Source organism: Tachyglossus aculeatus, unplaced genomic scaffold, assembly GCF_015852505.1.
Source record: "Tachyglossus aculeatus isolate mTacAcu1 unplaced genomic scaffold, mTacAcu1.pri scaffold_1_arrow_ctg1, whole genome shotgun sequence".
In the NCBI taxonomy this organism is placed as follows: Eukaryota; Metazoa; Chordata; class Mammalia; order Monotremata; family Tachyglossidae; genus Tachyglossus; species Tachyglossus aculeatus.
The window spans coordinates 1,285,146-1,310,233 of record NW_024044915.1 but is presented as its reverse complement, the minus strand read 5'-3'; the positions used below and the strand labels follow the sequence as shown (position 1 = coordinate 1,310,233).

The 25,088-nt window shown below is 53.4% G+C and overlaps 1 protein-coding gene across 5 annotated transcripts in view; it reads right to left on the bottom strand.

The window, feature by feature from the left end:
- MAP2K4 (mitogen-activated protein kinase kinase 4) overlaps positions 1-25,088 on the bottom strand; it is a 69,175-nt gene that overhangs the window by 3,119 nt on the left and 40,968 nt on the right. For 2 of the 5 annotated variants that reach the window (XM_038742841.1, XM_038742840.1), the window contains 9 exons: positions 22,246-22,323; positions 15,571-15,612; positions 10,326-10,500; positions 9,398-9,517; positions 7,109-7,228; positions 4,588-4,639; positions 3,129-3,256; positions 1,787-1,864; positions 559-707 (listed from right to left, as the gene is read on the bottom strand). In XM_038742841.1, the coding sequence (XP_038598769.1) occupies positions 559-707; positions 1,787-1,864; positions 3,129-3,256; positions 4,588-4,639; positions 7,109-7,228; positions 9,398-9,517; positions 10,326-10,500; positions 15,571-15,612; positions 22,246-22,323 (942 nt within the window). The remainder of the gene's footprint in view (positions 1-558; positions 708-1,786; positions 1,865-3,128; positions 3,257-4,587; positions 4,640-7,108; positions 7,229-9,397; positions 9,518-10,325; positions 10,501-15,570; positions 15,613-22,245; positions 22,324-25,088) is intronic. The other 3 variants (XM_038742842.1, XM_038742844.1, XM_038742843.1) reach the window with 2 other exon arrangements.

Below are 25,088 nucleotides of genomic sequence, written 5' to 3'. Positions count from 1 at the left end.
GATCAATCAATCGTATTTATTGAGCGCTTACTGTGTGCAGAGCACCGTACTAAGCGCTTGGGAAGTCCAAGCTGGCAACGTATAGAGACGGTCCCTACCCAACGGCGGGCTCACAGTCTAGAAGACTGTGACAGATGAGGCCGCTGAGGGGCCCAGAGAATTGAAGTCACGCAGCTGACGGGTGGCGGGGCCGGGATTAGAACTCACGACCCGTGACTCGCAAGCCCGGGATCTTGCCGCTGAGCCACGTTAAAGAGCGGGGCCCTCCGAGGCGGCCGGTGGCCGGCCATACGAGACGCCCGGTGCCATGATGGGGCTGTGGCCTCCCTCCCGCCCAAGCCCGGCCTCTTTCTACCGAGCCGCACGGCTTCTCTTCACCGTCCTCCCCCTCACAGACCGCGGCGGGCTTTCATTTTTCCAAAGCGCCCTCCCCTCCACGCCGCGCCCGCGGGGCGGGACGAGGGGAGTAGTAACTCCTCCCCAATTTCCACGACGGGCGAGCCAAGCCCGGAGAGGTTCGGGCCGGATTCCCGGCCTCGGGCCGCGTCCGGGACTCACCACAGGTTGACGAAGTTGATGAAACTGGGAGAGAATTCCCGCTCTTCCGAGTTGCTCAGCTGGGGGGGGTCTCCCTTCACCACCTGCGTCAGCTGGTCGAAGACGCTGTTCCACTTGGGGTACGGGAATCGGCCCGTGGCCAGCTCGTACTGAGGGGAGACGGCGGAGGGGGACGCGTGGGCCCGGCGAAATCCGCCCCGAGAGGGGACGCGCTTCCCGCTCCCGCGACCTTCCTCTCCGGGAAGCCACAGGGGACTGGGCCGCGGCGACGGGATAACTGCCGAAAGGGACCAAGGGCCTCCCTGCCTCCACCCGCGCACCAGTGACCCGCTTGGCTCCCGGGACGACATTCCAGGCTGCCGGGAGGTCGGGAGAGGGCAGGCCCCGATCTGCAATTTTATTTATAATAATAACGGCATCTATTAAGCGCTTACTATGTGCAAAGCACTGTTCTAAACGCTGGGAACGTTCCAGGGTGATCAGGTGGTCCCACTGCGGGCTCACCGTCTTAATCCCCATTTTCCAGATGAGGTCACTGAGGCCCAGAGAAGTGAAGTGGCTCGCCCAAAGTCACACGGCTGACGATTGGTGGAGCGGGGATTTGAACCCATGACCTCTGACTCCAAAGCCCAGGCTCTTTCCACTGTGCCACGTTGCTTCAATTTTTATTCTGCCTATTTATTTGTATAGGTGTCTGTCTCCCACACCTCTAGACTCTACGCTCAACGAGGGCAGGGAATGTCGCTGTTTATTGCTGTCTTATACTTTCCCAGGCGCTTAGTACAGCGCTCTGCACACGGGAAGCGCTCAATAACTATGACTGAATGAATGAACAAGTGGGGAGGTCTCCCGCCTCTCGTCGTCATCGTCCCGATGATGTTCGTAAAGCCCTTACTACGTGCCAAGCACTGTGATAGACGCACAGGGTCATCAGGTCGTCCCCCTTGGGGCTCACGGTCTTCATCCCCATTTTCCAGATGAGGCCCAGAGAAGTGAAGTGACTCGCCCAAGGCCACCCAGCCGACAAGCGGCGGAGCCGAGATTAGAACCCACGACCTCAGATTCCCAAGCCCGGGCTCTCGTCACCGAGCCACGCCGCTTTAATCCACCCTTCCAAGCTCCGGGCCCGGGAGCCGGCTCTTAGGGAATAGATGGGGAAGGGGGAGACGGGCTAGGATGGAGACCCAGAGGGGTATTTGCTGAGCGCCCACGGGGGCGGGACACGTACCAGCGTGATGCCCAGGCTCCACACATCGGAACGGACGTCGTATCCTTGCCGGGACGCGCTCGGGTCTATCCGCTCTGGCTGTAATAACGATGATAACCGTGGTCTCTGTTAAGCGCTTACTACGTGCCAGGCACTGTACTAAGCGCTGGGGTGGATACAAACCAATCGGGTTGGACACAGCCCCTGTCCCACGTGGGGCTCACGGCCTCAATCCCCATTTTCTACATGAGGGGACTGAGGCCCAGAGAATAATCATAATAATGACGATGGCATTTGTTAAGCGCTTACTAGGTGCGAAGCACTGTTCTAAGCGCGGGGGGGATACAAGGTGATCAGGTTGCCCCACGTGGGGCTCACAGTCTTCATCCCCATTTTCCAGATGAGGGAACTGAGGCCCAGAGAATAATAATAATGACGATGGCATTCGTTAAGCGCTAAGTGTGAAGCACTGTTCTAAGCACAGGGGGGGATACAAGGTGATCAGGTTGTCCCACGTGGGGCTCACAGTCTTCATCCCCATTTTCCAGATGAGGGAACCGAGGCCCAGAGAATAATCATAATAATGACGATGGCATTTGTTAAGCGCTTACTATGTGCGAAGCACTGTTCTAAGCGTGGGGGGGATACAAGGTGATCAGGTTGTCCCACGTGGGGCTCACAGTCTTCATCCCCATTTTCCAGATGAGGGAACCGAGGCCCAGAGAATAATCGTAATAATGACGATGGCATTTGTTAAGCGCTTACTATGCGCAAAGCACTGTTCTAAGCGCAGGGAAGGGATGCAAGGTGATCAGGTTGTTCCACGTGGGGCTCCCAGTCTTCATCCCCATTTTCCAGATGAGGGAACCGAGGCCCAGAGAATAATCATAATAAAGACGACAACCTTTGTTAAGCGCTTACGAGGTGCGAAGCACTGTTCTAAGCGCAAGGGGGGAGATACAAGATGATCAGGTTGTCACACGTGGGGCTCCCAGTCTTCATCCCCATTTTCCAGATGAGGGAACTGAGGCCCAGAGAAGTGAAGTGACTGGCCCAAAGTCACCCAGCAGACAAGTGGCGGCGGCAGGATTCGAACCTACGACCCCTGACTCCCAAGCCCGGACTCTTTCCGCCGAGCCACGCTGCTTCTCTGTAAGACGGGGGATCGCGGGGAGTCGCCACCGAACGCCTCCCTCCCCACAGAGCGGCCCGTGGCCAACTCTCCCTGTCCACAATTTTTTTGGGAACTGGAATCGTGACTGGGTAGACGGGAACTTGGAAAATCCTCGGGAAAAACGCGGAACCCGGCCTTTCGCCGGAAAACACGGGGGGGACGGGGACGAGGGCGCGGGCGGCCACTCACCGCCATGTACGGCCGACACCCAGCATCTCTCGTCTTGGCGATGGAGTCCACCAGCTGACCGCTGATGCCAAAATCACAGAGCTTTATATTCCCGTTCCGATCCAGGAGAATATTGGAAGGTTTGATGTCTGCAAGACAGAAACGCGGGAAACCGGCTGGGAATCATCGGGAAAACCGGAGGGAAATGCGTCCCCTACGGGGCCTCCGGGCCAGGTGTCGGCAGACTCAGAGCCGCAACGTGGAAAACCGGGACAACGAAACACGGCTCGCTCCCTCCCTCCGCGCACGCCCCTCGTTTTCTTCAAACGTTTCCGGAGACGAGGGCCTGGTCGGTTTTCCTGAATCACCGAGGGGAAGGCCTCCCGGAGGAAATGGGATTTTAGTACGGCTCCGAAGGTGGGAAGACGGGTGGTCGTAATAACAATAATAATAATAATAATAATGGCATTTATTAAGCGCTCACTATGTGCTTTGCACATGTGAGATCAGGTTCACAGTCTTCATCCCCATTTTCCAGATGAGGGAACCGAGGCCCAGAGAAGTGAAGTGACTTGCCCAAAGTCACCCAGCTGACAATTGGCGGAGCCGGGATTCGAACCCATGACCTCTGACTCCAAAGCCCGGGCTCTTTCCACTGAGCCAAGCTGCTTAGGCGTAAGCGAACGGCATAGCGGGGAGAGCACAGGCTTGGGAATCCAAAGGTCACGAGTTCTAATCCCGGCTCCACCACTTCTCTGCTGTGTGGCCCTGGGCAAGCCACTTCACTTCTCTGTACCTCAGCTGCCTCATCTGGAAAATGGGGATTAGGACCGTGAGCCCCACGTGGGACAGGGACTGTGTCCGATTTCCTTGTATCCACCCCAGTGCTTAGTACAGTGCCTGGCACATAGTAAGCGCTTAGCAAATGCCACATTTATAGAGAAGCAGCATGGCTCAGTGGAAAGTCTTGGGAGTCGGAGGTCCTGGGTTCGAATCCCGGCTCCTCCGCTTGTCAGCCCTGTGACTTTGGGCAAGTCACTTCACTTCTCTGGGCCTCAGTGACCTCATCTGCAAGACTGTGAGCCCCACATGGGACAACCCCATCACCTTGGATCCTCCCCGGCGCTTACAACAGTGCTTGGCACATCGTAAGCGCTTAACAAATACCAAAATTATTATTGTTATTATAGGAAGGGGGCCGGAGGGGAGAATTCCAGGCCTCGGGGAGGACACGGCCGAAGAGCTGGGGGTGGGATGGAGTAGAGGATACGCTCAGCCGACGGGACGACCGATTCTCCCGCACCCCACGTACTGGTCACACAGTAAGCGCTCAATAAATAGGATTGAACGAATGAATGAATGAATGAATGAATGAATGGCCCACCCCTCCGGGCATCCAGCCTGGACCACCCCCCGCCCGAGGGTCCGCTCCGGAGAGTCCTCCGCCCCCCTCCACGAACGGCAGCCCCCTCGCACGTACCTCGGTGAATGATTTTCAAGTTTTCCTTTAAGTGGTTTAGTGCTTTCACAGTCTGGGAAAGAAAGGGAAATTCGGGAGGTGAAAGCTGGGCCGCAGAAACATCCAGCAACATCCCTGTCCCGCGTGGGGCTCACAGTCCTAATCCCCATTTTCCGGATGAGGCAGCTGAGGTACAGAGAAGTGAAGTGGCTTGCCCAGGGCCACACAGCAGAGAAGTGGTGGAGCCGGGATTAGAACTCGTGACCTTTGGATTCCCAAGCCTGCATCCAGCATCCAACATATTTATTACTCTATCTACTTATTTATTTATTTATTTTACTTGTACATTTCTATCCTACTTATTTTATTTTGTTGGTATGTTTGGTTCTGTTCTCTGTCTCCCCCTTTTAGACTGTGAGCCCACTGTTGGGTAGGGACTGTCTCTATGTGATGCCAATTTGTACTTCCCAAGCGCTTAGTACAGTGCTCTGCACATAGTAAGCGCTCAATAAATACGATTGATTGATTGATTGATTGATCCAGCAACAGACGAGACTTTCCGGGGTGGGGGGCCCCGCTTTGTGACCTCCGCAGCGGGACGTCAACCCGTGTGGGGAGGGAATGTGCTGGTGGCTCTGTACTTTCCAAGCGCTCAGTACAGTGCTCTGCACACCGGAAGTGCTCAATAAATACGACCAAATCGACAAATGGATAAATAAAAGAAACTCTCCCTCTTCCTCCCTCTCCCATAGGGGAAAGAGCCCAGGCCTGGGTTCTAATCAATCAATCAATCAATCAATCAATCGTATTTATTGAGCGCTTACTATGTGCAGAGCACTGTACTAAGCGCTTGGGAAGTACAAATTGGCAACACATAGAGACAGTCCCTACCCAACAGTGGGCTCACAGTCTAAATCCCGGCTCTGCCACTTCCCTGCTGCGTGACCTTGGGCGAGTCACTTCAGTTCTCTGGGCCTCATCTGGAAAATGGGGATGAAGACCGTGAGCCCCCCGTGGGACAACCTGATCACCTTGTAACCTCCCCGGCGCTTAGAACAGTGCTCGGCGCATAGCAAGCGCTTAATAAATGCCATTATTATTTATTATTATTATTCACAGCTCCTCACCTTCCTCATCTGCAAAATGGGAACTCGATCTCGGTTCTCCCTCCTACTTAGACTACGAGACCCAGGTGGGACCCGATGATGTAGTATCAACCCCAGCGCTTAGTACATCATCATCATCATCAATCGTATTTATTGAGCGCTTACTGTGTGCAGAGCACTGTACTAAGCGCTTGGGAAGTACAAATTGGCAACACATACAGTACAGTGCTCTACACACAGTAAGTACAGAGAAGCAGCGTGGCTCAGTGGAAAGAGCCCGGGCTTTGGCGCCAGAGGTCATGGGTTCAAATCCTGACTCCGCCAATTGCCAGCTGTGTGACTTTGGGCAAGTCACTTCGCTTCTCTGGGCCTCAGTGACCTCATCTGGAAAATGGCGATTAAGGCTGTGAGCCCCCCGTGGGACGACCTGATCACCTTGTAACCTCTTCAGCGCTTAGAACAGTGCTTTGCACATAGTAAGCGCTTAATAAACGCTATCATTATTATTACTAAAAAAATACCACAATCGTCACTATTACGACTGTTACTACAAGAAAGCGCGTTTTCCGCTACGTGCTCCGACTAGAATGCGATGGCAGAATGGGAGGGTGTTCTTTCGACAGGGCCACGTCTGGACTTCCACCCCGGCGCTTAGTACAGTACCTGGCACATAGTAAGCGCTTAATAATGATAATAATAATGATAATAAGGGTATTTGTTAAGCACTTACTATGTGCAGAGCACTGTTCTAAGCACTGGGGAGGATACAAGGTGATCGGGTTGTCCCATGTGGGGCTCACAGTCTTAATCCCCATTTTTCACATGAGGTCACTGAGGCGTAGAGAAGTGAAGTGACTTGCCCAAAGTCACCCAGCTGACAATTGGCGGAGCCGGGATTTGAACCCATGACTTCTGACTCCCAAGCCCGGGCTCGTTCCACCGAGCCACGCTGTTTGACGGCATCTGTTAAGCCCTTACTGTGTGCCAAGCACCGCTCTAAGCGCTGGGGGGGATACAAGGTGATCAGGTCGTCCCCCGGGGGGCTCCCAGTCTTCATCCCCATTTTCCAGATGAGGTCACTGAGGCCCAGAGAAGTGAAGCGACTTGCCCGAAGTCACACAGCTGACAAGTGGCGGAGCCGGGACCACGATGACGACTTAGGGTGATGGGGGTGTCGGCTGAAACAGGTGTGGCTCTGACCCCCTCCGACCCCCACGGTTACTATTTATTTTATTTTATTTATTTAATATATTTTGTTGTGTGTCTCCCCCTTCTAGCCTGTGAGCCCGTTGTTGGGTAGGGACCGTCTCTCGATGCTGCCAACTTGTCCTCTCCCAAGCGCTTAGTACAGTGCTCTGCCCACAGTAAGCGCTCAATAATACGACTGGATGAATGAACGGCCATTTCCAAACAGCAAGGAGGGTCGGGCTACTTACAGCTAAAGTGATTTTGCCTAAAATTTCCTCCGGAATAACGTCGTCTAATACACTATATACATATTTGTAAAACTTATCAAACGAGGTAGACATGAGCTCCATACAGATCCAACAGTCACCCTAAAAGAGAACAGAATAGAGTTATCCCCCGGACATCAGAAGTATACCCCGAAGGCATATAGTAGGCGCAAAGGGGATTCATTCATTCAATCGTATTTATTGAGCGCTTACTGTGTGCAGAGCACTGGACTGAGCGCTTTGGTTTGTTTTTCTGTCTCCCCCTTCTAGACTGTGAGCCCACTGTTGGGTAGGGACCGTCTCGATATGCTGCCAACTTGGACTTCCCAAGCGCTTAGTACAGTGCTCGGCACACAGTAAGCGCTCAATAAATACGACTGAATGAATGAATTTGGAAGTACAAGCTGGCAACATATAGAGATGGTGTCGACAACGGGCTCACAGTAAATACGACTGAATGAATGAATGAATGGCCGCGTCCGACCTGATTAACTTGTCCCTCCCGCGATGTTCAGTGCTTGGCACATAGTAAGCGCTTAACATATACCATTATTATTATTTTATTACTATTATTATTATTATTATTGTTATCTCACAGCCCCAGAGGGAGGGAGCTTGAGGTCGGCTGCTTCAGGGCGAAAGAAGGAGACACTTCCCTCCCTGGTAAACTGAGGCATTAGGAAAACCAGGAGCCCAAGGGATTGGCCCGACGGAAAATATCAGTAGCCGAGCGGGCTCGGGGTCATTTCACGGGAAAGCGGCGGATTACTGAGCCGGGTGGACGCGGGTCCTAATAATCGTCGTATTCGTTAGGCGCTTACTACATGCCAAGCTCTGTACTAAGCACTGGGGTAAATACAACATCAGCAGGTCCCACCTGGGACTCACAGTCTAAGCAGGAGGGAGAACGGGCACTGAACACCCATTTTACAGATGAGAAAACAGGGGCACAGAGAAGTTTTTTTTCATTTTAATGGCATTTATTAAGCACTTACTATGTGCAAAGCACTGTTCTAAGCACTGGAAGTTACATTTTAATGGCATTTATTAAGCGCTTACCATGTGCAAAGCACTGTTCTAAGCGCTGGAAGTTACATGACTTGCCTGAGGTCACGAAGCAGGTATGACTTACCCAATCCCTACACCCCTTGTGGTCTTGGGGGAGAGCCCCGGGGCGGAATTATTATTATTAATAATAATAATGATAATAATGGGATTTGTTAAGGGGGGAGAGCCCTAGGGTCTAGGGCGGAATTATCATTATTAATAATAGTAGTGATAATAATGGTATTTGTTAAGTGCTTACTATGTGCCAAGCACTGTTCTAAGCACTGGGGGAGATACAAGGTGATCAGGTTGTCCCCCTTGGGGCTCACAGTCTTCATCCCCATTTTCCAGGTGAGGGAACTGAGGCACAGAGAAGTGAAGTGGCTTCACTGAAGAGGCGGGATCAGAACCCACATCTTCGGACTCCCAAGCCCACGCTCTTTCCATTACGCCACACTCTTCTCCAATCAAAGGCAGTGCGGCCCAGTAGAAACAGCACAGGCCTGGAAGCGGGAAGACCCGGTTTCAAATCCCAGCTCTGCCAAGGTCTCGCCTCTAGATCGTAAAATTGCCGCGGGCTGGGAACGCGTCTTCCAACTCTGTCACACTGTGCTCTCCCAGGTGCTCAGTACAGTGTTCCCCGCACGGTAAGCACTCAATAAATACGACCGACTGGACCGTCGGGCAAATCGCTTCACGTCTGTGGGCCTCCGTTTCCTCCCGTGTAAAATGGGGGATTCAATCCCTGTCCTCCCTCTTAGACTGTGTCCAACCAGACCGATTTATAGCTACCCCGCGCTTAGAACAGTGCCGGACACATAGTGAGCGCCTGAGTCCTGCGCTAAAGAAGCAACCACAAAAGAATCCACCCTCAAAACAAAATACATCCAGGGCCAAGGGGTTCGCGGATCAGTCCAGCAATGGCCAAGATGGTTTCCTGGCTCCCCCCTGCCCAGCTCAAGGCGTCCCCTACCTCAGCTCCCCGGCTGATGGTCACCACCGTCCGGATAAATCGACGGGAGGCGTCGCTACAGTTCCCACCCCACCCAGTCCGGGACACGAGGAGACGGGAGGAGGAGCAGAGGATTCCTCGGTGACCGGAGATAAGTCGGTAGCCGCGTCGCTGCCCCCGTTCTCGGGCCGATTCCCGGCGGCCCCCGCTCCCCGGTCGCGCTCCACGTGGGAAGACCGCGTCGGCCTCTCCGCGGCCTCGCCCGCCCTTACCTCTCTGAAGAGCGCTCCGTAAAACTGCACGATATACGGGCAGTCGCTACTCCGCATCACGACGTCAAGGTCCATAAGGAGCTGTTTCTGTTCTTTCTCATCCACGGTCGAGCGAATTCTCTGAAACGGCAGAGACGGGGTGGGGTCACCCTGGGGCGCGGGCCTCTAGGCCGGTCGGTCTCCGTTGCTCCCTCCGCCATCCCCCGGACCAGGAGAGCTCGGAGGTAGACGGACGGATCCCTCGGTAAAGGATGTCAGACGCCTCAGGGGCTTCCTCTCTCCCTCCCGGATAAACCGGCCAGCCGACCCAGCAATCCACCCTGTTTACCGAGCACAGCGCTCCGCTAAGCGCTAGGAAGCGGACGATATGTCGGAGACGGGAGACCCGATCCTTACCCACGAGGGGCTTACGGTCTACTTCCCGACATCTCCACCCCAACCCAACCCCAGTTCCTGAAAGTTCCTGAAAGTTCCTGAAAGAAGAGAAGCAGCGTGGCTCAGTGGAAAGAGTCAGAGGTCGTGGGTTCGAACCCCGGCTCTGCCAACTGTGTGACTTTGGGCAAGTCACTTCTCTGGGCCTCGGTGACCTCATCTGTAAAATGGGGATGAAGACCGTGAGCCTCCCGTGGGACAACCTGATCACCTTGTAACCTCCCCAGCGCTTACAACAGTGCTTGGCACATAGTAAGCTCTTAATAAATACCATTTTAGAAAAAAAGAGACAGGAGGCAAAGAAGGTGAGGAGAAGGAAGCCCAAAATCTTTAAGGCAAGAAGTAGCACGCTTTAGAGACGACAGGATTTTTTTTTCAGCCCCAACATGGCTGAATTTCTTCTTCGCAAAGGGGACGCGGGCCCGAATACCGGCCCGGCGGCTTTCCACGGCTGAGCGGATCTAAGCACCGCAAGATCATTCCGGGCATCACCTACTTTAACTGCCATTATCTGCCCACTTGGCTTGTGGGCCATTTTGTTGACGGAACCGTAGGCCCCTCGTCCAATTTCTCCGAGGTCTTTCAAGTCCTCTGCAGTGAAATCCCAGTGTTGTTCGGGGGAGATCTTCAGTTTTCCTGACGATTCGATGCTGTGCGTCCTCAGCCTCTCTCTGTTGAAATAGGGGGAAGCCATTTTTCCACACTGGAAATCACCGGGGACCGTCCGCCTCCCCCGCCCCCCGATAAAAAGCTGGGCATCTCAGAAGCTCTTGCCACATTCTGACCTCCAGGTTTTCGAATTTGCACATCGGTTTCGCTCTGTCAGCGTTTCCAGAAAGGCCCGCGCTAAATTCCCGCCGCCGCTGAACGGTCGGGCCTCCCTCGCGGGCCGGACAACCCTCCGTTTCGGCCCCTCCGGCCCGCAGAATCTCGGGAGCTGAAATTCTCCCTCCCTCTCCGACGTGATTCCCCTGCCCGGCCGGGCGCGGGGATGGTCAAATCGGTTTTCTTCCTGACTCCTCCGATGCTCTCAAAGCCACGTTTGAACGATCCTAACGCCCGGGCCCGGGAAGAGGCAACGGACCTTAAAAGGGAAAGGGCCATCTACTCCCTCTTCCCGCGGGACAAAACTTTTTACGCCGTTCAGGTCGGGGTGGTCCAGATCTGAAGAGGCAAAGTCCAGAGAAGGTAGCGTGTCTGAGTGGAAAGAGGCCGGCTCTGAGAGTCCGAAGACCTGGGTTCTAATTCCAGCTCCACTCCCTGTCTGCTGTGTGACCCTGGGCAAGTCACAGCCTCTCTGAGGCTCACTTTTCTCTCATCTATGAGATGGGGATAAATGACCTATTATTCTCCTTCCCCATTAGGTTGGGAGCCCTGTGTGGGACAGGGACCATGTCTGACCTAGCTTACAGCTATCCCAGCGCTCAGCAGAAGCAGCGGGGCTCAGCGGAAAGAGCCGGGGCTTTGGAGTCAGAGGGCGTGGGTTCAAATCCCGGCTCCGCCGATTGCCAGCTGTGTGACTTTGGGCAAGTCACTTCACTTCTCTGTGCCTCAGTTCCCTCATCTGTAAAATGGGGATTAAGACCTTGAGCCCCCCGTGTGCTTAGAACAGTGCTTTGCACATAGTAAGCACTTAATAAATGCTATCATTATTATTATTATTATTAGCACGGGATTTGGCATACTGTAAGGACTTAATAAATACCGCCATTATTTTGCCTCAAATGATAGAACTTCCCCTGTCGTTCTAAGGTAAGTCCTCTCCTGTACAGATTTCTCTTTACAGGATAAAGCCCGGGCCTGGGAGTTGGAGGATCTGGGTTCTAATCCCGGCTCTGCCAACTGTCAGCTGCGTGACTTTGGGCAAGTCACTTAATTTCTCTGGGCCTCAGTGACCTCATCTGGAAAATGGGGACTAAAACTGTGAGCCCCCCATGGGACAACCTGATCACCTTGTAACCTCCCCAGTGCTTAGAACAGTGCTTTGCACATAGTAAGCACTTAACAAATACCATCATTATTATTATTATTAATACCGGCTCCACCACCTGTCTGCTGCGGGACCTTGGACAAGTCACTTCACTTCTCTGGGCCTCAGTGATCTCATCCATAAAACGGGGATGAAGACTGTGAGCCCCATGTGGGACAACCTGATTACCTTGTATCTACCCCAGTGCTTAATACAGTCTCTGGCACTTAGTAAGCACTTAAAAAATACCAAACAAAATTTCTCCCGCTTCTCTTCTTGCTGTTAATGTTTTCCTTCTCTCCCAAAGTTTGATAAACCCATCCCATCTCACCAACTCGGGGATCTAACTCTCCTCAGTGAGCGGAGGCAATCAGAAGGCAGATCCAGGTCACGCCAGACTCCTGCCTGGTTAAAGAGACATTAAAGAGCCCGGGCTTTGGAGTCAGAGGTCATGGGTTCAAATCCCGGCTCCGCCAATTGTCAGCTGTGTGACTTTGGGCAAGTCACTTCACTTCTCTGGGCCCTCATCTGGAAAATGGGGATGAAGACTGTGAGCCCCCCGTGGGACAACCCGATCACCTCGTATCCCCCCAGTGCTTAGAACAGTGCTTTGCACATAGTAAGCGCTTAACAAATACCATCATTATTAGTATTATCATTATCTGGCTTCCGAAGAGAAGTTTGGGGGGGAAAAATCGATTTTAAAAAATGACGATGTGAGGAAATGCTCCGGAGGCCCATCCTGGAAATCCTTTCCACTCGCTCTTCTTCCCAGACTTTCGGGTGGGAGCTAAGCAGGAAAGGGCAACGTGAGGGGCTGCTCGCTAAGACCCCGGGCATTCGAGAGCCAAGGCTGACTCGAAATTCCCAACCTGGAGATCAAAAGTATCTAGATTGCAGAATGGAGAAGCAAATGGCTCACACCGTTAGGTGGAAAGGCAAAACAGATGAAGGACATTTCTCTCTCTCTCTCTTTCTCTCTCTCCACTCCCCAACTGCCCCATCCCCTTTCCACCGACACACACACACCGAGCTACAAAGCCAGCAGGATGAACAGCGTCTTTAAATCGCGCATTAAAAGGAGATCGACAGTGCAACGTCCACAGAGAAAAGAAAACACAACGTGGCCTCCGGTCGCCGGTCTTCACGGCCGAATTCCCGCCTAAAGCAGCTTCTCATTAAAAGAGCCTCACGCGCCAGCTAAAGATGATTTTGACCCTCTGAGAATCGAGGGTTGGTAAAAAAACCAATCGGAGAGAATTCTCTCTGTTCCAAAATTGCAAGAATTTTACGGGGATTCGGGGACCCAAGCGCCGCTCAGTTGGTAGCCGCTTCTAACGGTGTCTCTCGCACAGTCCGTCTACTGCTTTGGGAATATTATTACTGGCCGGGTCGGATCGTTACCGAAGGCCCTTTTCCCCAGGGTGGCAATGCAAATCTTTAATTATTTGAAAATTCTAGGTGTGCGGGACAATGAAAAAGGTGTAAAACTACTCCATTCAGAGGCCTTGGGGGGAAAATAGACCATACAGAGAAACTCAGAGGTCTCTCAAAGCGGGGCTGACAGGCTAAACAGGAGAAACGAAATCCTGGATTTTAGAGGTGAAGTCCAAAGTAGCCCCAAGAAAGGCCACGAGGTCTCTCCGTCAACGCTGGGCTTCACTAAATGGATCTTGCAGGAGGGAAACTGAAGAGTCTCTTCACGTGGGCAAGACTTTTAGCTTCCAAGCCTGGTGTGCGTGCATGTGGGGGTCGGGGAAGCTTGCCAGCCAGGGTCAGGGGAGCGGAGGACCGGAGGTTGAGGGAGTGTGAGGGAGAAGAGAGGCCAAGGCCAGAGATCCGATCGAAGGTCAGTCTTCCCCCAACCCAGAAAAGGTAAGGCGATCTCAGGCCCGAGAACTCGGGGGCTGCGTGAGGAAGGGGCCCCTCGGAGCGACAGGTGTCACGGGAACAAAGTCGGAAGAATTCAAGTTGGGACGCCGGAGCCCCGGAAGGTCCGACCTGGGAACCGAGGGGCGGGGGTGGAGACGCTACCCACTAGGGGCTAGGATCCGGGGGCTCGAGACTTCGGCCAGTGAAGCGGGCGAGTCAAACGAGCGGCCAATCTGACGCTCGGGGGTGCGGGCGGAGACAGCCCCTCAGAAGGCCTGCGCGTTCTTCAGAGAGAGGGAGCGTGCCGTAAAAAGGTTTCCCCGCTATCGCTGCAGTGAGGAAAGCGGGCCGCTGCTCCACAGCTCCTCTTCTCTCCCCCTTGAGGGGTCCAAACGGCCTCTTAATTTAGACCTGAAAGGTGGGACTGGCAATTCGGAAATGGCCTCTCTCCCTGTCGTCCGTCGGGACGGATTTCCACCGGCGATGACCCGGGCAGAAACGGGTTCTGCTTCCCCACTGGCAGTGCCTCTGCGGTGTTGCCGCTTTCTGGTCCCCCGTTTTAGAAAATGTGGGCCGGGAGACCAGGGGGCTTTGGGTTAGGTTCCAGGGCCCCTCTGGAATAAAAGCCTGTAGGCAAAGTGGTTGGGGGGGGAGTGAATGGGACTCCCGGGAAATTCTGCAGTAAGTTTCAGGGGGAATACCGGATTGAAGTTTCCAAAGCAGTGCTGTCTAGCAGGGCTGAAGCAGGGAGGCAACCTGGGAGATTTCATCAGCTGGGTAAAGCAAACCTGAAGGGGACACTTCCCCAAGCGTCACGAATGTCCTTGCCCCTCTCCTGTCTGTCTGTCTCTCTCTCGCTCGGACAAAAATCCCTTCCTCTTCCCTAACGAAACGGACCTTCTGCAGACCTCGGCCATTGGACTCGGCACATCTTAGGGACAAAATTGCCGCGGCATCCCCACAGTCTGCAAACCATCTACTGGCTTGCTTCTTTACAGTCGGTGGCACCTCCCAAAATCAGTCAGCTTCCTGAATCTCTGATCCCCCTCTGCTCCCTCCGGCCGAAAATCCACAGAGCCGAGCTAGACGGCTCCCAGACCCTCCCAGACGGGGAGGGAGGGAGAGGAGACCATAGGGGACGGGACTAGAGAGGGGCGAGAGAGTCGATCCCTCCCTGCCTGTTAAGGCCAGCGTCCGGTGACCCCTTACAGACCCGGCCTTGGATACGCCAGACGTCCGTTCTCCGGACAGCTGGGTGCCCTTGTCCCAGTGAAGTGCCTGGAAAGGGATGTGGGGTCGGGGAGGGTCGGGAGTTGGGGGTGGGGGGGGAACGACACGGGCTCCGGGTCCACTTTTCCAGATCCGGGCCGGAAGGAGGAGTCTCTCCCGGTTTTCCTCAGCACTCTCCTTTAGCCGAATTTGAGATCCCCGTTACAACCGGGCCGCTCGGGCCCGGATCCAGCAGCGAGCTCTCTCCCGGGACGGGTCCCGCGCTCAGGTGTAAACCACGTGCGATCGTTGCCCCGCCCGGAGAGGCGGCCGTCCGTCCCTCTTCAATAAGACTCCGGGCCCTCCGTGGGAACGAAGCCCCGGGGTGTCTGCCCTTCCCTGCGGCTGCAGCGCTGGAGACGTCCTACGCTCTGAACGGATCCCCGCTCTCGGTGTGAGAAAAGCCACCGGTGGGCCTGAACGCCCGCGCGGGGCTCGGATCGGGAACCAACGCGGAGGCTCAGGGCGGATTTTGACCCCTCCCCGGAAAATGACACCGACGTGGCCCTGCCGTCACGGGGTGAAATCATGGAATGGCGTCAAGTCCCGAGGCTGTTTTCATTACTTTAAGAGAAATCGCTTTTTGCCGTTACGGAATCTCTGATAATGGCTAATGGACAGTTAAGCTTACTGTAGCCTGCTGGACAGTTTCTGGACGAGGTCCGCTTCTCTCCTTTTGAAATGAACAGGAGAATGGAATTACTACCCCAGAGTTGACTGGATTTCGCTTCAGCCAGGAAAAGAGGTGTGAAAATGACAGGAAAACACGCTTCCGTTATCACATCGCCAATAACGTCTCCCCGGTCCTCATGTTTACCCACGGGCTCTGGGGCGGGGCCGAAGGCTAGAATTCATGCACCTTAAAAGAGATTGCTTCGGACAATCAGCCAGACTTTAGCGCTCCGGTCCTCAAGAAGCAGCAGCAGTACATTTCACGCCGCGGCGCTCAAACTGGGAACGCCAACAGAGGACGGGGGGCGGCTCAGACCACCTCGGCAGCCAAAAATCTTATTTTCACCTTTAGGGACGGGAGGCGGAGCGGCAAACGAGAATCTCAGAGGGACGTTCCTGCGCTAAGGGGGCTCCTAGCCGCTTAAGGCCATCACTTCGCAACTCTCTTCTGTGTCACGAGGGACGAATTTCTTACCTGAAAACGAGTTTGACTCCCATCCGTCCAGGACTGGTGACTTTAACCAATCAGACTTAGGAGACAAGGCAGAGCAGGCGGCTTTTTCACCCTTTGAAAAGCAGGGCGTACTTTCCTTCAGACATACATCTTCAGTTAAGTGCTTATGCGGGCAAGCAGCGTTAAAACAGTGACACCGGCCGCTCTCTGACTGGCTGGCGGTCAACAGGGGAGCAAGGGTTTAGAGTTCCGAGGCGGCAGAACCGCATTTCCAGGTACGAAATGTACCCTTCCCACGTCTAGGATCCGCTCCCCCGGGACGGAAAAGCGGCACCCCTCTACGGGGTCAGGGAGAGAGAGTAAGTCGGAGGGAAACATCTCATACGAGGCAAGGCACCCGCAGCAGATAAAAGCAAGCGGGAGCTCGCCGCTTCGGGCTCTGGAAAATTCGGCCGTGACCTTTCGCTCTCCGACTACGCCTGTCTGGAGATTCTGCCTGAGAGGGGTGAAGGGGGGGCCTTCCTACCCCAAAGACCTAAAGCTCTCCCAATCCAGTCCCGAGCCCACCCGGAAAACCAGGACAAATCAGCTGGGAGGGGAGTTGGCTGGAGATCTCCCTCCATCTTGGGAGCGGGAAAAAACAGATCGCGTTCTAAAGGCTCGGGGTTTGAGGTGGACCTGAGCTGTCACTGAGTCTCCCTCCTTAAGGGAAGGGGGAAAACATTGGGAACATTTTCAAAATCCCACCTGACGGTTTCGCGCGCTCTCTCGGAACCCTGCTCCCACAGTGTAAAGGGGCTCTATTGAGGGTCTTTAGCCAAATTCTTACGTGACCTTCATCGGAACCTGGTTTATCTTTTACTGATAAGGCCAGGCCCACAACTCTTCCATACGTGATGTGCAGGGCGGGATTTCCCGTCCTCAGCTCTCTCCTATCACCCAGACTATTGCTACAGACAAGAGGCTGGACTGAAAACGCCTGAAACCTCCGCTGAAAGTTTAGGGAGATAGGAAGACAAGCAGGGTTTGCTAGCCCTCCATTATGTCCCTGAGCTGGGCCCTCTGAAAAGGAGACACCTTTAAAGTTCAGCATTGGCTGCATTCTCCCCAAAACTGCCTGTGTCCCGAATCCATCTCATCAAGCGAATTCAGGATGTTCCCCATGAGAACTTGGAGGGGGCAGCTGCTCTAACAGAAACCGGGGCTGGGATGGGGGTGGCAGAGGGGGTGCGCTGCATTTCTGCTCTCCTCGATTTTGTCCTGGGAGAGAGGGTCCCATCGAAAAGGGAGCGGGGGAACTCCTGGAAAACACGTGACTGCGGAATCTACAGCCAGCCCAAAACATCGGTTCATCTCCAACCCTCTCTATTCCTCCCGGCTGGCATAATCGGCAGGGATTTCCGGAAAACCGACCTCCCGGTCCGGTGTAGGAGACCCCAGATTGCTTTCTTTGGAGGAGGGCACCCACGGCCTCCCTTCCGGTGGCCCGGTGACTCTCTCGGACTCTGTCTACAGTAGCCTTTCCTTCAGCCCTCTCTCCCAACGAAAGGAGACCGGGAATAACCATGGGCTCTGCCCCGGGGGCTCCCGGCTAAAACGGGAACGGTAGCATTACCTCGGGGCCTCCCTGTAAGCGGAAGGAACCTTCCGGGGAAAGGGAAGGGAAGCAGCGTGGCCTGGTGGAAAGAGCCCGGGCCTGGGAATCAGAGGACCTGGGTTCTAATCCCGACTCACCCCACCACTTACCTGCTGCGTGGCCCTGGGCGAGTCGCTTCGCTGGGCCTCGGTTCCCTCATCTGCGCAATGGGGACGCTATACCTGGTCTCCCTCCTACTTTGACTGCGAGCCCCATGTGGAATCTGGTGATCTTGTAGCCCCGGTGCTTAGGACAATCTTGGCACATAGTAAGTGATGACCAAATACCACAATTATGACCATTTTGGGGGTGCGGGACCATAAACCAGCTGCTGTCTTTGCGGGGGAACGGGGAAGGTTACCCGACCTGTCTTCCTGACCACGCTATCAGGGAAGCCGGGCTCTCTTCCACGGCCTTCTAATAACAATAATAATGATGGCATTTATTAAGCGCTTACTACATGCAAAGCACTGTACTAAGCGCTGGGTAGTCTCCGGTCAAGATGAGCAGCAGGATCCCAAAGGAGGGGAACGTAGTGGACGTGGCCTTAAATGAGTTTTTGCCTTTCCTTCCCAGGAGGGCAACATTCTTCTTCTTCTTACCCCGTCTCTCTGGGCCTAAACTCCTGACAGGGAATGTGCAGGACTGACTGGGCCATTTTTTTTTTAATTGGCATTTGTTGAGCACTTACTATGTGCCAGGCACTCTTCTGAGCAAACTAATCAGATTGGACAAGTCTACGTAATAATAATGATGGCATTTATTAAGCGCTTACTACATGCAAAGCACTGTTCTAAGCGCCGGGGCGGTTACGAGGTGATCAGGTTGTCCCACGGGGGGCTCCCAGTCTTCATCCCCATTTTCCAGATGAGGAAACTGAGGCCCAGAGAAGTGAAGTGGCCTGCCCAAAGTCACCCAGCGGACAAGTGGCGGAGCCGGGATTTGAATCCGTGACCCTGGACTCCAAAGCCCGGGCTCTTTCCACTGAGCCACGCTGCTTCTCTGTCTATGTCCCACATGAGGCTCACGGTCTTAATCCCCATTTTGCAGATGAGGTAACTGAGGCGCAGAGAAGCGAGGAGACTTGCCCACGGTCCCACAGCAGACAAGTGGCTGAGCTGGGACTAGATTGCGGGTCTTTTCGACCGCCAGAGCCACTCCAGCCAAATGCCAGTTCTTCCGGATCCTGGACCCCGGATCCTTTTGGAAAAGTCTCTTTTGTCCTCAGACTGTTCCTGACATGAGGGTAGATTCTGCCTGTGGGGAGCCAGCCGGGCGTGGAGTCGGAAACCCGCTCCGAGATGGTGGGAGCCCTTCTAGGCCAGAAGAGCCCGGGCCACCCGATCCTCTCGACTAACTTGTACTTCCCAAGCGCTTAGTACAGTGCTCTGCACACAGTAAGCACTCAATAAATACAATTGAATGAATGACTACCAACTCCTAATGATAATGATAGCAGTTATTAAGTGCTTACTATGTGCAAAGCCTTGTTCTAAGCCCTGGGGAGGTTACAAGGTGATCAGGTTGTCCCACGGGGGGCTCACAGTCTTCATCCCCATTTTACAGATGAGGGAACTGAGGCCCAGAGAAGTGAAGTGACTTGCCCAAAGTCACACAGCTGACAAGTGGCGGAGCCAGGATTTGAACCCACGACCTGGTGGGCAGGGAACGTGTGTGTCTACCAACTCCGTTGCGCCACACTCTCCCAAGCGCTTAGTACAGTGCTCTGCACCCATTAAGCACTCGATAAATACCACTGATTGACTGGTTATCTTGGGGGGAGACCTGGGGGCGGGGGGGGACGACAGAGAAGCAGCGTGGCCCAGTGGAAAGAGCCAGGGCTTGGGAGTCGGAGGTCATGGGTTCTAATCCCGACTCTGTCTGCTGTGTGACTTTGGGCAAGTCACTTCACTTCTCTAAGCCTCAGTTCCCTCATCTGTAAAATGGGGACTAAGACTGTGAGCCCCACGTGGGACAACCTGATCACCTTGTATCCACCCCCCCAGCGCTTAGAACGGTGCTTCGCACACAGTAAGCGCTTAACAAACGCCATCATTATTATTATCCCTGACAACCTGATCACCTTGTATCTCCCCAGTGCTTACAACAGTGCTTTGCACATAGTAAGCGCTTAATAAATGCATTATTATTATTATTACATTATTATTTATCAGTTTCCCCCCAGATCTGCGAGATGCACGTCCCCTCCGGCGAGTTACCGCTGGAGGAAAACAAAATCCCCACGGGAAATCCCGGTTCAGGCAGAGAAGCAGCATGGCCTAATGGAAAGAGCCTGGGCCTTTCCAGAGGACCTGGGTTCTAATCTCAGTACTATCATGTAACTACTGTGTGACTTTGGGCAATCACTTAAGCCCTCTGCTCCTCGGCTCCTTCAGCTGCAAAAAAGGGGATTCAAAACCTGTTCTCCATCCTATTAAGACTGCGAGCCCCGCTTTGGGATCTGATGCGCTTGTATCTACCCCAGTGCTTGGCACAGAGTAAGCGCCTAACCATTACCACAATTATCATTATTATTCTCAGTGCCCGCCAGGGAAGAGGTGGAAGAAAAGTTGCGGTGGGACCCTGGAGCGGAGGGATTTTGGTGCCGGCGCGCTGGTCCTTACCTTCCCACGTCTTCCCGCTCCCCGGGAAGGGCGGGTGGGAGAGCTCGGGGGTCGGAGCCGACGGGGAAATCCAGCAGACCGGGCCGGGAAGGGTCCGGGGCCGTGTCCCGCACCTTCCCGATCCCCCTCCTCGCCCGCTTCGGCCGAGTTACGGTTCTGTCCTACAAGAGGACGCGGTCCCGGCTCTCCCGGCTGTCGGAATTTGGGGGGCGGGAGCCGGAGGAGGAGGGAGGGCTGGCACGGTCTCACCCAAGGCGCACCCCACTTGCGGGAGCCCGCCGCCGATCTCGGGGGAAAGGGGCATCGGCGGGGCCCGCTGTAGCTCCCTCCCGTCCCCTCGAACGTCTGAGCTCGAGTCGACGGAAGGAGTGATCGGGGTGCCTTTTCCTGACTCTGAGGCCCCTGAATAATAATAATAATGGCATTTATTAAGCGCTTACCATGTGCAAAGCACTGTTCTAAGCGCTGGGGGGTTACAAGGTGATCAGGTTGGCCCACATGGGGCTCACGGCATTAATCCCCATTTTACAGTTGAGGTAACGGAGGCCCAGAGAAGTGAAGTGATTGCCCAAAGTCACACAGCTGCCAATCCGCAGACCCAGGATTTGAACCCATGACCTCTGACTCCAAAGCCCGGGCTCTTTCCAGTGAGCCACGCGGCTTCTCCTGCCTGAACTCGGAGAACTTAGAGAAGCGGCGTGGCTTAGTGGCAAGAGCCCGGGCTTGGGAGTCGGAGGTCGTGGGTTCGAATCCCAGCTCCGCTAGTTGTCTGCCCGGTGACTTTGGGAAGGTCGCTTCACTTCTGTGCCTCGGTGACCTCATCTGGAAAATGGGGATTAAAACCATGAGCCCTACTTGGGACAACCTAATAATCTTGTATTTCCCTTGGTGCTTAGAACAGTGCTTGGCACATAGTAAACGCTTAACAAATACCATTGTTATTATTATTAACTCGGGGCTACAATGACACCGATGGGGCCCTCCGGGGACCGGCGTGGAGGGAAATGACGAGCTCCGTTGCTTCACACCGGTCTAGACCGGAGTGGACAGGGAACGCGTCTTCCAACTCTGTTGTACTGGACTCTCCTACACGCTGAGCACAGCGCTCCGCACGCAGTAGGGGCTCAATAAATCCCACTGGTCGATCCCACCTGGCTCCCCAATCCCTCACCAGAACCGTGCTTCCAGGCTCAGCAATGGGCCCGACGGGACGGAAAAAAACGGGACAGAAAAAAAACGGGATGCCACCCGGAAGGGGCTAAGTTCCATCTGGGGCTATTTCTATCGCTAGCCGCCATTTCTTCTCCTCTTGATCAGTTCTTTTTGGAGAAGCTCAGAAAGGCAGACTCGTAAGAACGGAGTTTGCCCCGCCATCTGAATTCCCAGCTTGTCCTTTGCTGCCTTTACAGGGTCTCCGTAAAAATAGAGTCCGTTTGAGAGTCACCACCTGGTGGAATTGGGAGCTGACTGAAGGTGGGAAATGATTCCAAGAGTCGCTCTCCTCGGGGAAAATTCCCAGGGCCGCGGCTTGGCCGGCTGAAGAGAACTCCCCAGGCCGTCCCTCCCTTTACGCTTCAAATGTCTTTTGAAATCCCTTAAAGGAATGGCCCTGACCGCCCTCAGTTCAAAGAGGATCAAATCCAGTTTACGTTTTTTTGGCCCGAATTAAAAATTCCCCTGTAAAACCGAGGGAAATATCTGCCTTTCTTAAACCCGAGGTCCCGGAGGTCCGATCGAAATCGTTAACTGGAGATGAGCACGGCTAGGTGTAAAACGCAACAGCACAGCCCCTTCGGACTATATTCGGTTCATATACATAGCACAGATAGGCGTATATATAGTATACGTTCAACTGGAGCACAAGATTGCCACATTTACATGCCTTAAAGGAAGGATTTAGGGGCAAGGCAAAATACTAACCCTGTGGAAACTGAAGAGGTATCTACACATCTTTCCTTTGGCAGATAGCTTTTGAAATCCTGGATTTTGCCGCCTAACCTTGCGTTTGTAAAAAAAAAAAAAACACAAAAACAACGACAAAAAAAAAAGAATTACACAAAAAATTACAGATTCTGTTTCATACAATGATAAGGACCGAAAATTTACCAGAACTTCTGATCCAAAAATACGGACTGGTTGTCTAACGGTTTGGGCGTTTGCGGGGTGCAGACCTGAGACCCTGGGGAAGCTGATTTTAGGCTGGCTTATCCAGTGCTTAGAACAGTGCTTGGCACATAGTAAGCACTTAAATCCAGCGCTTAGAACAGTGCTTTGCACATAGCGCTTAACAATTACCAAAATTATTATTATTATATGTCATCATTATTATTCTTTATTAGCTGAGGGCCCAGTGGACAATCTGGCATTTAAGGGGGTCCAATAACTGGTAGAACAGTGCCCAGCGCTTAGAACAGTGCTTGGCACACAACAAGCGCTTAACAAATGCCATTATTATTATTATTATTATTAGCTGAGGGCCCAGTGGACAATCCGGCATTTAAGGGGGTCCAATAACTGGCATAGGTCATTATTCACTCAATCGTATTTATTGAGTGCTTACTGTGTGCAGAGCACTGTACTAAGCGCTCAGCACTGTACCAAGCGCTTAGCCCTGTCATGGTTACTGAACTTATTTCGAAGCTTCGTGCTCTACGGGAAACCCGAGCAACCCCGTGGACATCGGCCACCTGCAAAGCCCAGTCCAGTAAGCGCTTAGTACAAGGTGTCGCATTCAGGAGCGTTCAATAAATACGAATGATCGATAAACCGTCACCGGACAACTGAGGCCCTTCAGGAGAGAAAAATGTCGTGGCTTTGATGCTGAAATTCACCCCAGGGAAACAGCCGAGCCGTCTGCCATTAGGGAGGCTTAATCTATGTGGCTTCCTCGTTTCAGAGGCGGGGATGCGTCATTCTCTCTGCTGACCTGAATTCCCCAAGAAATCTCTGCGGGTTTTAGCTGATGTTTGTCAGCTTTCCACAATTAAAGGTGAGGATGCGGGGAAGGGCATAGGTGTCGGGGGGATGAGGAAGAAAGCCCTCTTCTGAAAATGGGGGATTCAAAAGCCGCGCTCCCTCCTACTTGCGGAAGCCCTACTTGGGACGGGGACTGTGTCCAACCTCATTATCTTGTAGCAACCCAGGGCTCAGTACAGTGCTTGGCACAGAGCAAGCGCTTAGCAAATACTATTATTATTATTATCACCCTTGCCTGAAAACTACCAACTGACCCTGGAGAAACGCCCCGTCCTCCTCACTAAATCTATCTTCGAATTCAGTCTGACCAACCGACTGGCGGCTGTCTTGGATTTCCACCTAATAGGCCCCACCTCAGAGGGGAAAGACCCCGAATCTCGCCTCACAAAGACGAGTACAAAGAAATGGGCTCCCAATGAATCCCCCAATCCCAAATTTCGCCCAGGGTATTTTATCATCATCATTATCAGTTTTATATTGGGCTATTTATTAAACTTTTACTAGGTGACAAGCACTATGCCCTGAGATGGGGAGATGCTCTGTACCTTGTGGCTGGATCAGTTTTAATAATGTATCTCTCTGGGCCTGGAGATTTGACCATCTGGACTAGAAGATCTGCGTGGCGATTGACTTTCCAGAGATCCCTTCTACCAGAATGAAACCCTACAGAATTTTGCCCAGTCCAAAACAACTTCTCGCTAATGTCTCTCAACTGTCCCAATGTTGGAAACGGGTAGTGATGGGAAAGAGATAAAGAGAGCTTTTGACAAAGAAAGAAGACTTTCGGAAGACTGGACTCCCACGATGTCTGGAAAACGCAAACGTCTCGTTAACTCTTCGCTGGGAGAGTTTGTTGGCTTGGGAATAATCTTGGGGCTAGGCAAGAGGAGGCAACGGACGGCTGCTCCAGTCCGGCCTAGGAGGAGATGGGATATTCCGGATGGAAAGGTCTGGGCTTCGAGGCCCAGATGGATCTGGAGGTCAAGCTGCCGGTCACCTCGACCTTTTTGAGAAGCATCGCTGCTGAACAAATTCCGCAGTTGTTATCTTATCGTTTATAAGGTGTTTTTTTTTCCTGACTCGGGTTGACAAATCAGCCAATTAGGGCCAGGATCATTGTCTTTGTTGAAAATGGACGCATCCTAAGGGGAAAGAAGTCAGAACGAAGAACTCTGAACTCAATCAAATCCTGATCGTTAACCACTGGACGGCACTGGACGGCAAAATCTAAAGGGCCTAGAAAAGATAATGGTTTAAGTATCCTTCTGCTGGTATGAAACCAAAACTGCCCCCCAGTCAACGTTCGGGGGTGGGGGGGATAGAGAACCGTGGCCTGGGGCATTCTTCCAGGATTCGGCTGGCACTTTCATCCTTTTGCGGCTACTTTGTCGCAGGGGGTGTCTGAAGAATGACACCTATTTAGAAGGTTTATTGAGAGCATCTCTGGAGGAGGGACCTCGCCGCTTTCCTCTGCTGCCCCGTGTCTACGAAACAGCGGAAGAAGAGCCGCTCACCGGAAACGATCAACAGCCGCTCCACTCCCTGCCTGGCAGGAGAAGCTGCCGGATCATCCGAAGCAATGTCTCGGCTAGGGAGACTTCACGTTAAATGCCCTACGAGGAAAATCCTAGCGTAGACGATTAATAACTACTACGGGATTTATTAAGTGCTTCCTATGGCCCGAGTACAGCATTCAGGGCTGGGAAAGAGAAAAGAGAGTCGGCTCGGGTCTGGAAGGAGAAACTAAACCTCAGAGCAAAGATGGGATTTCTCGAAGCTCCCTGATA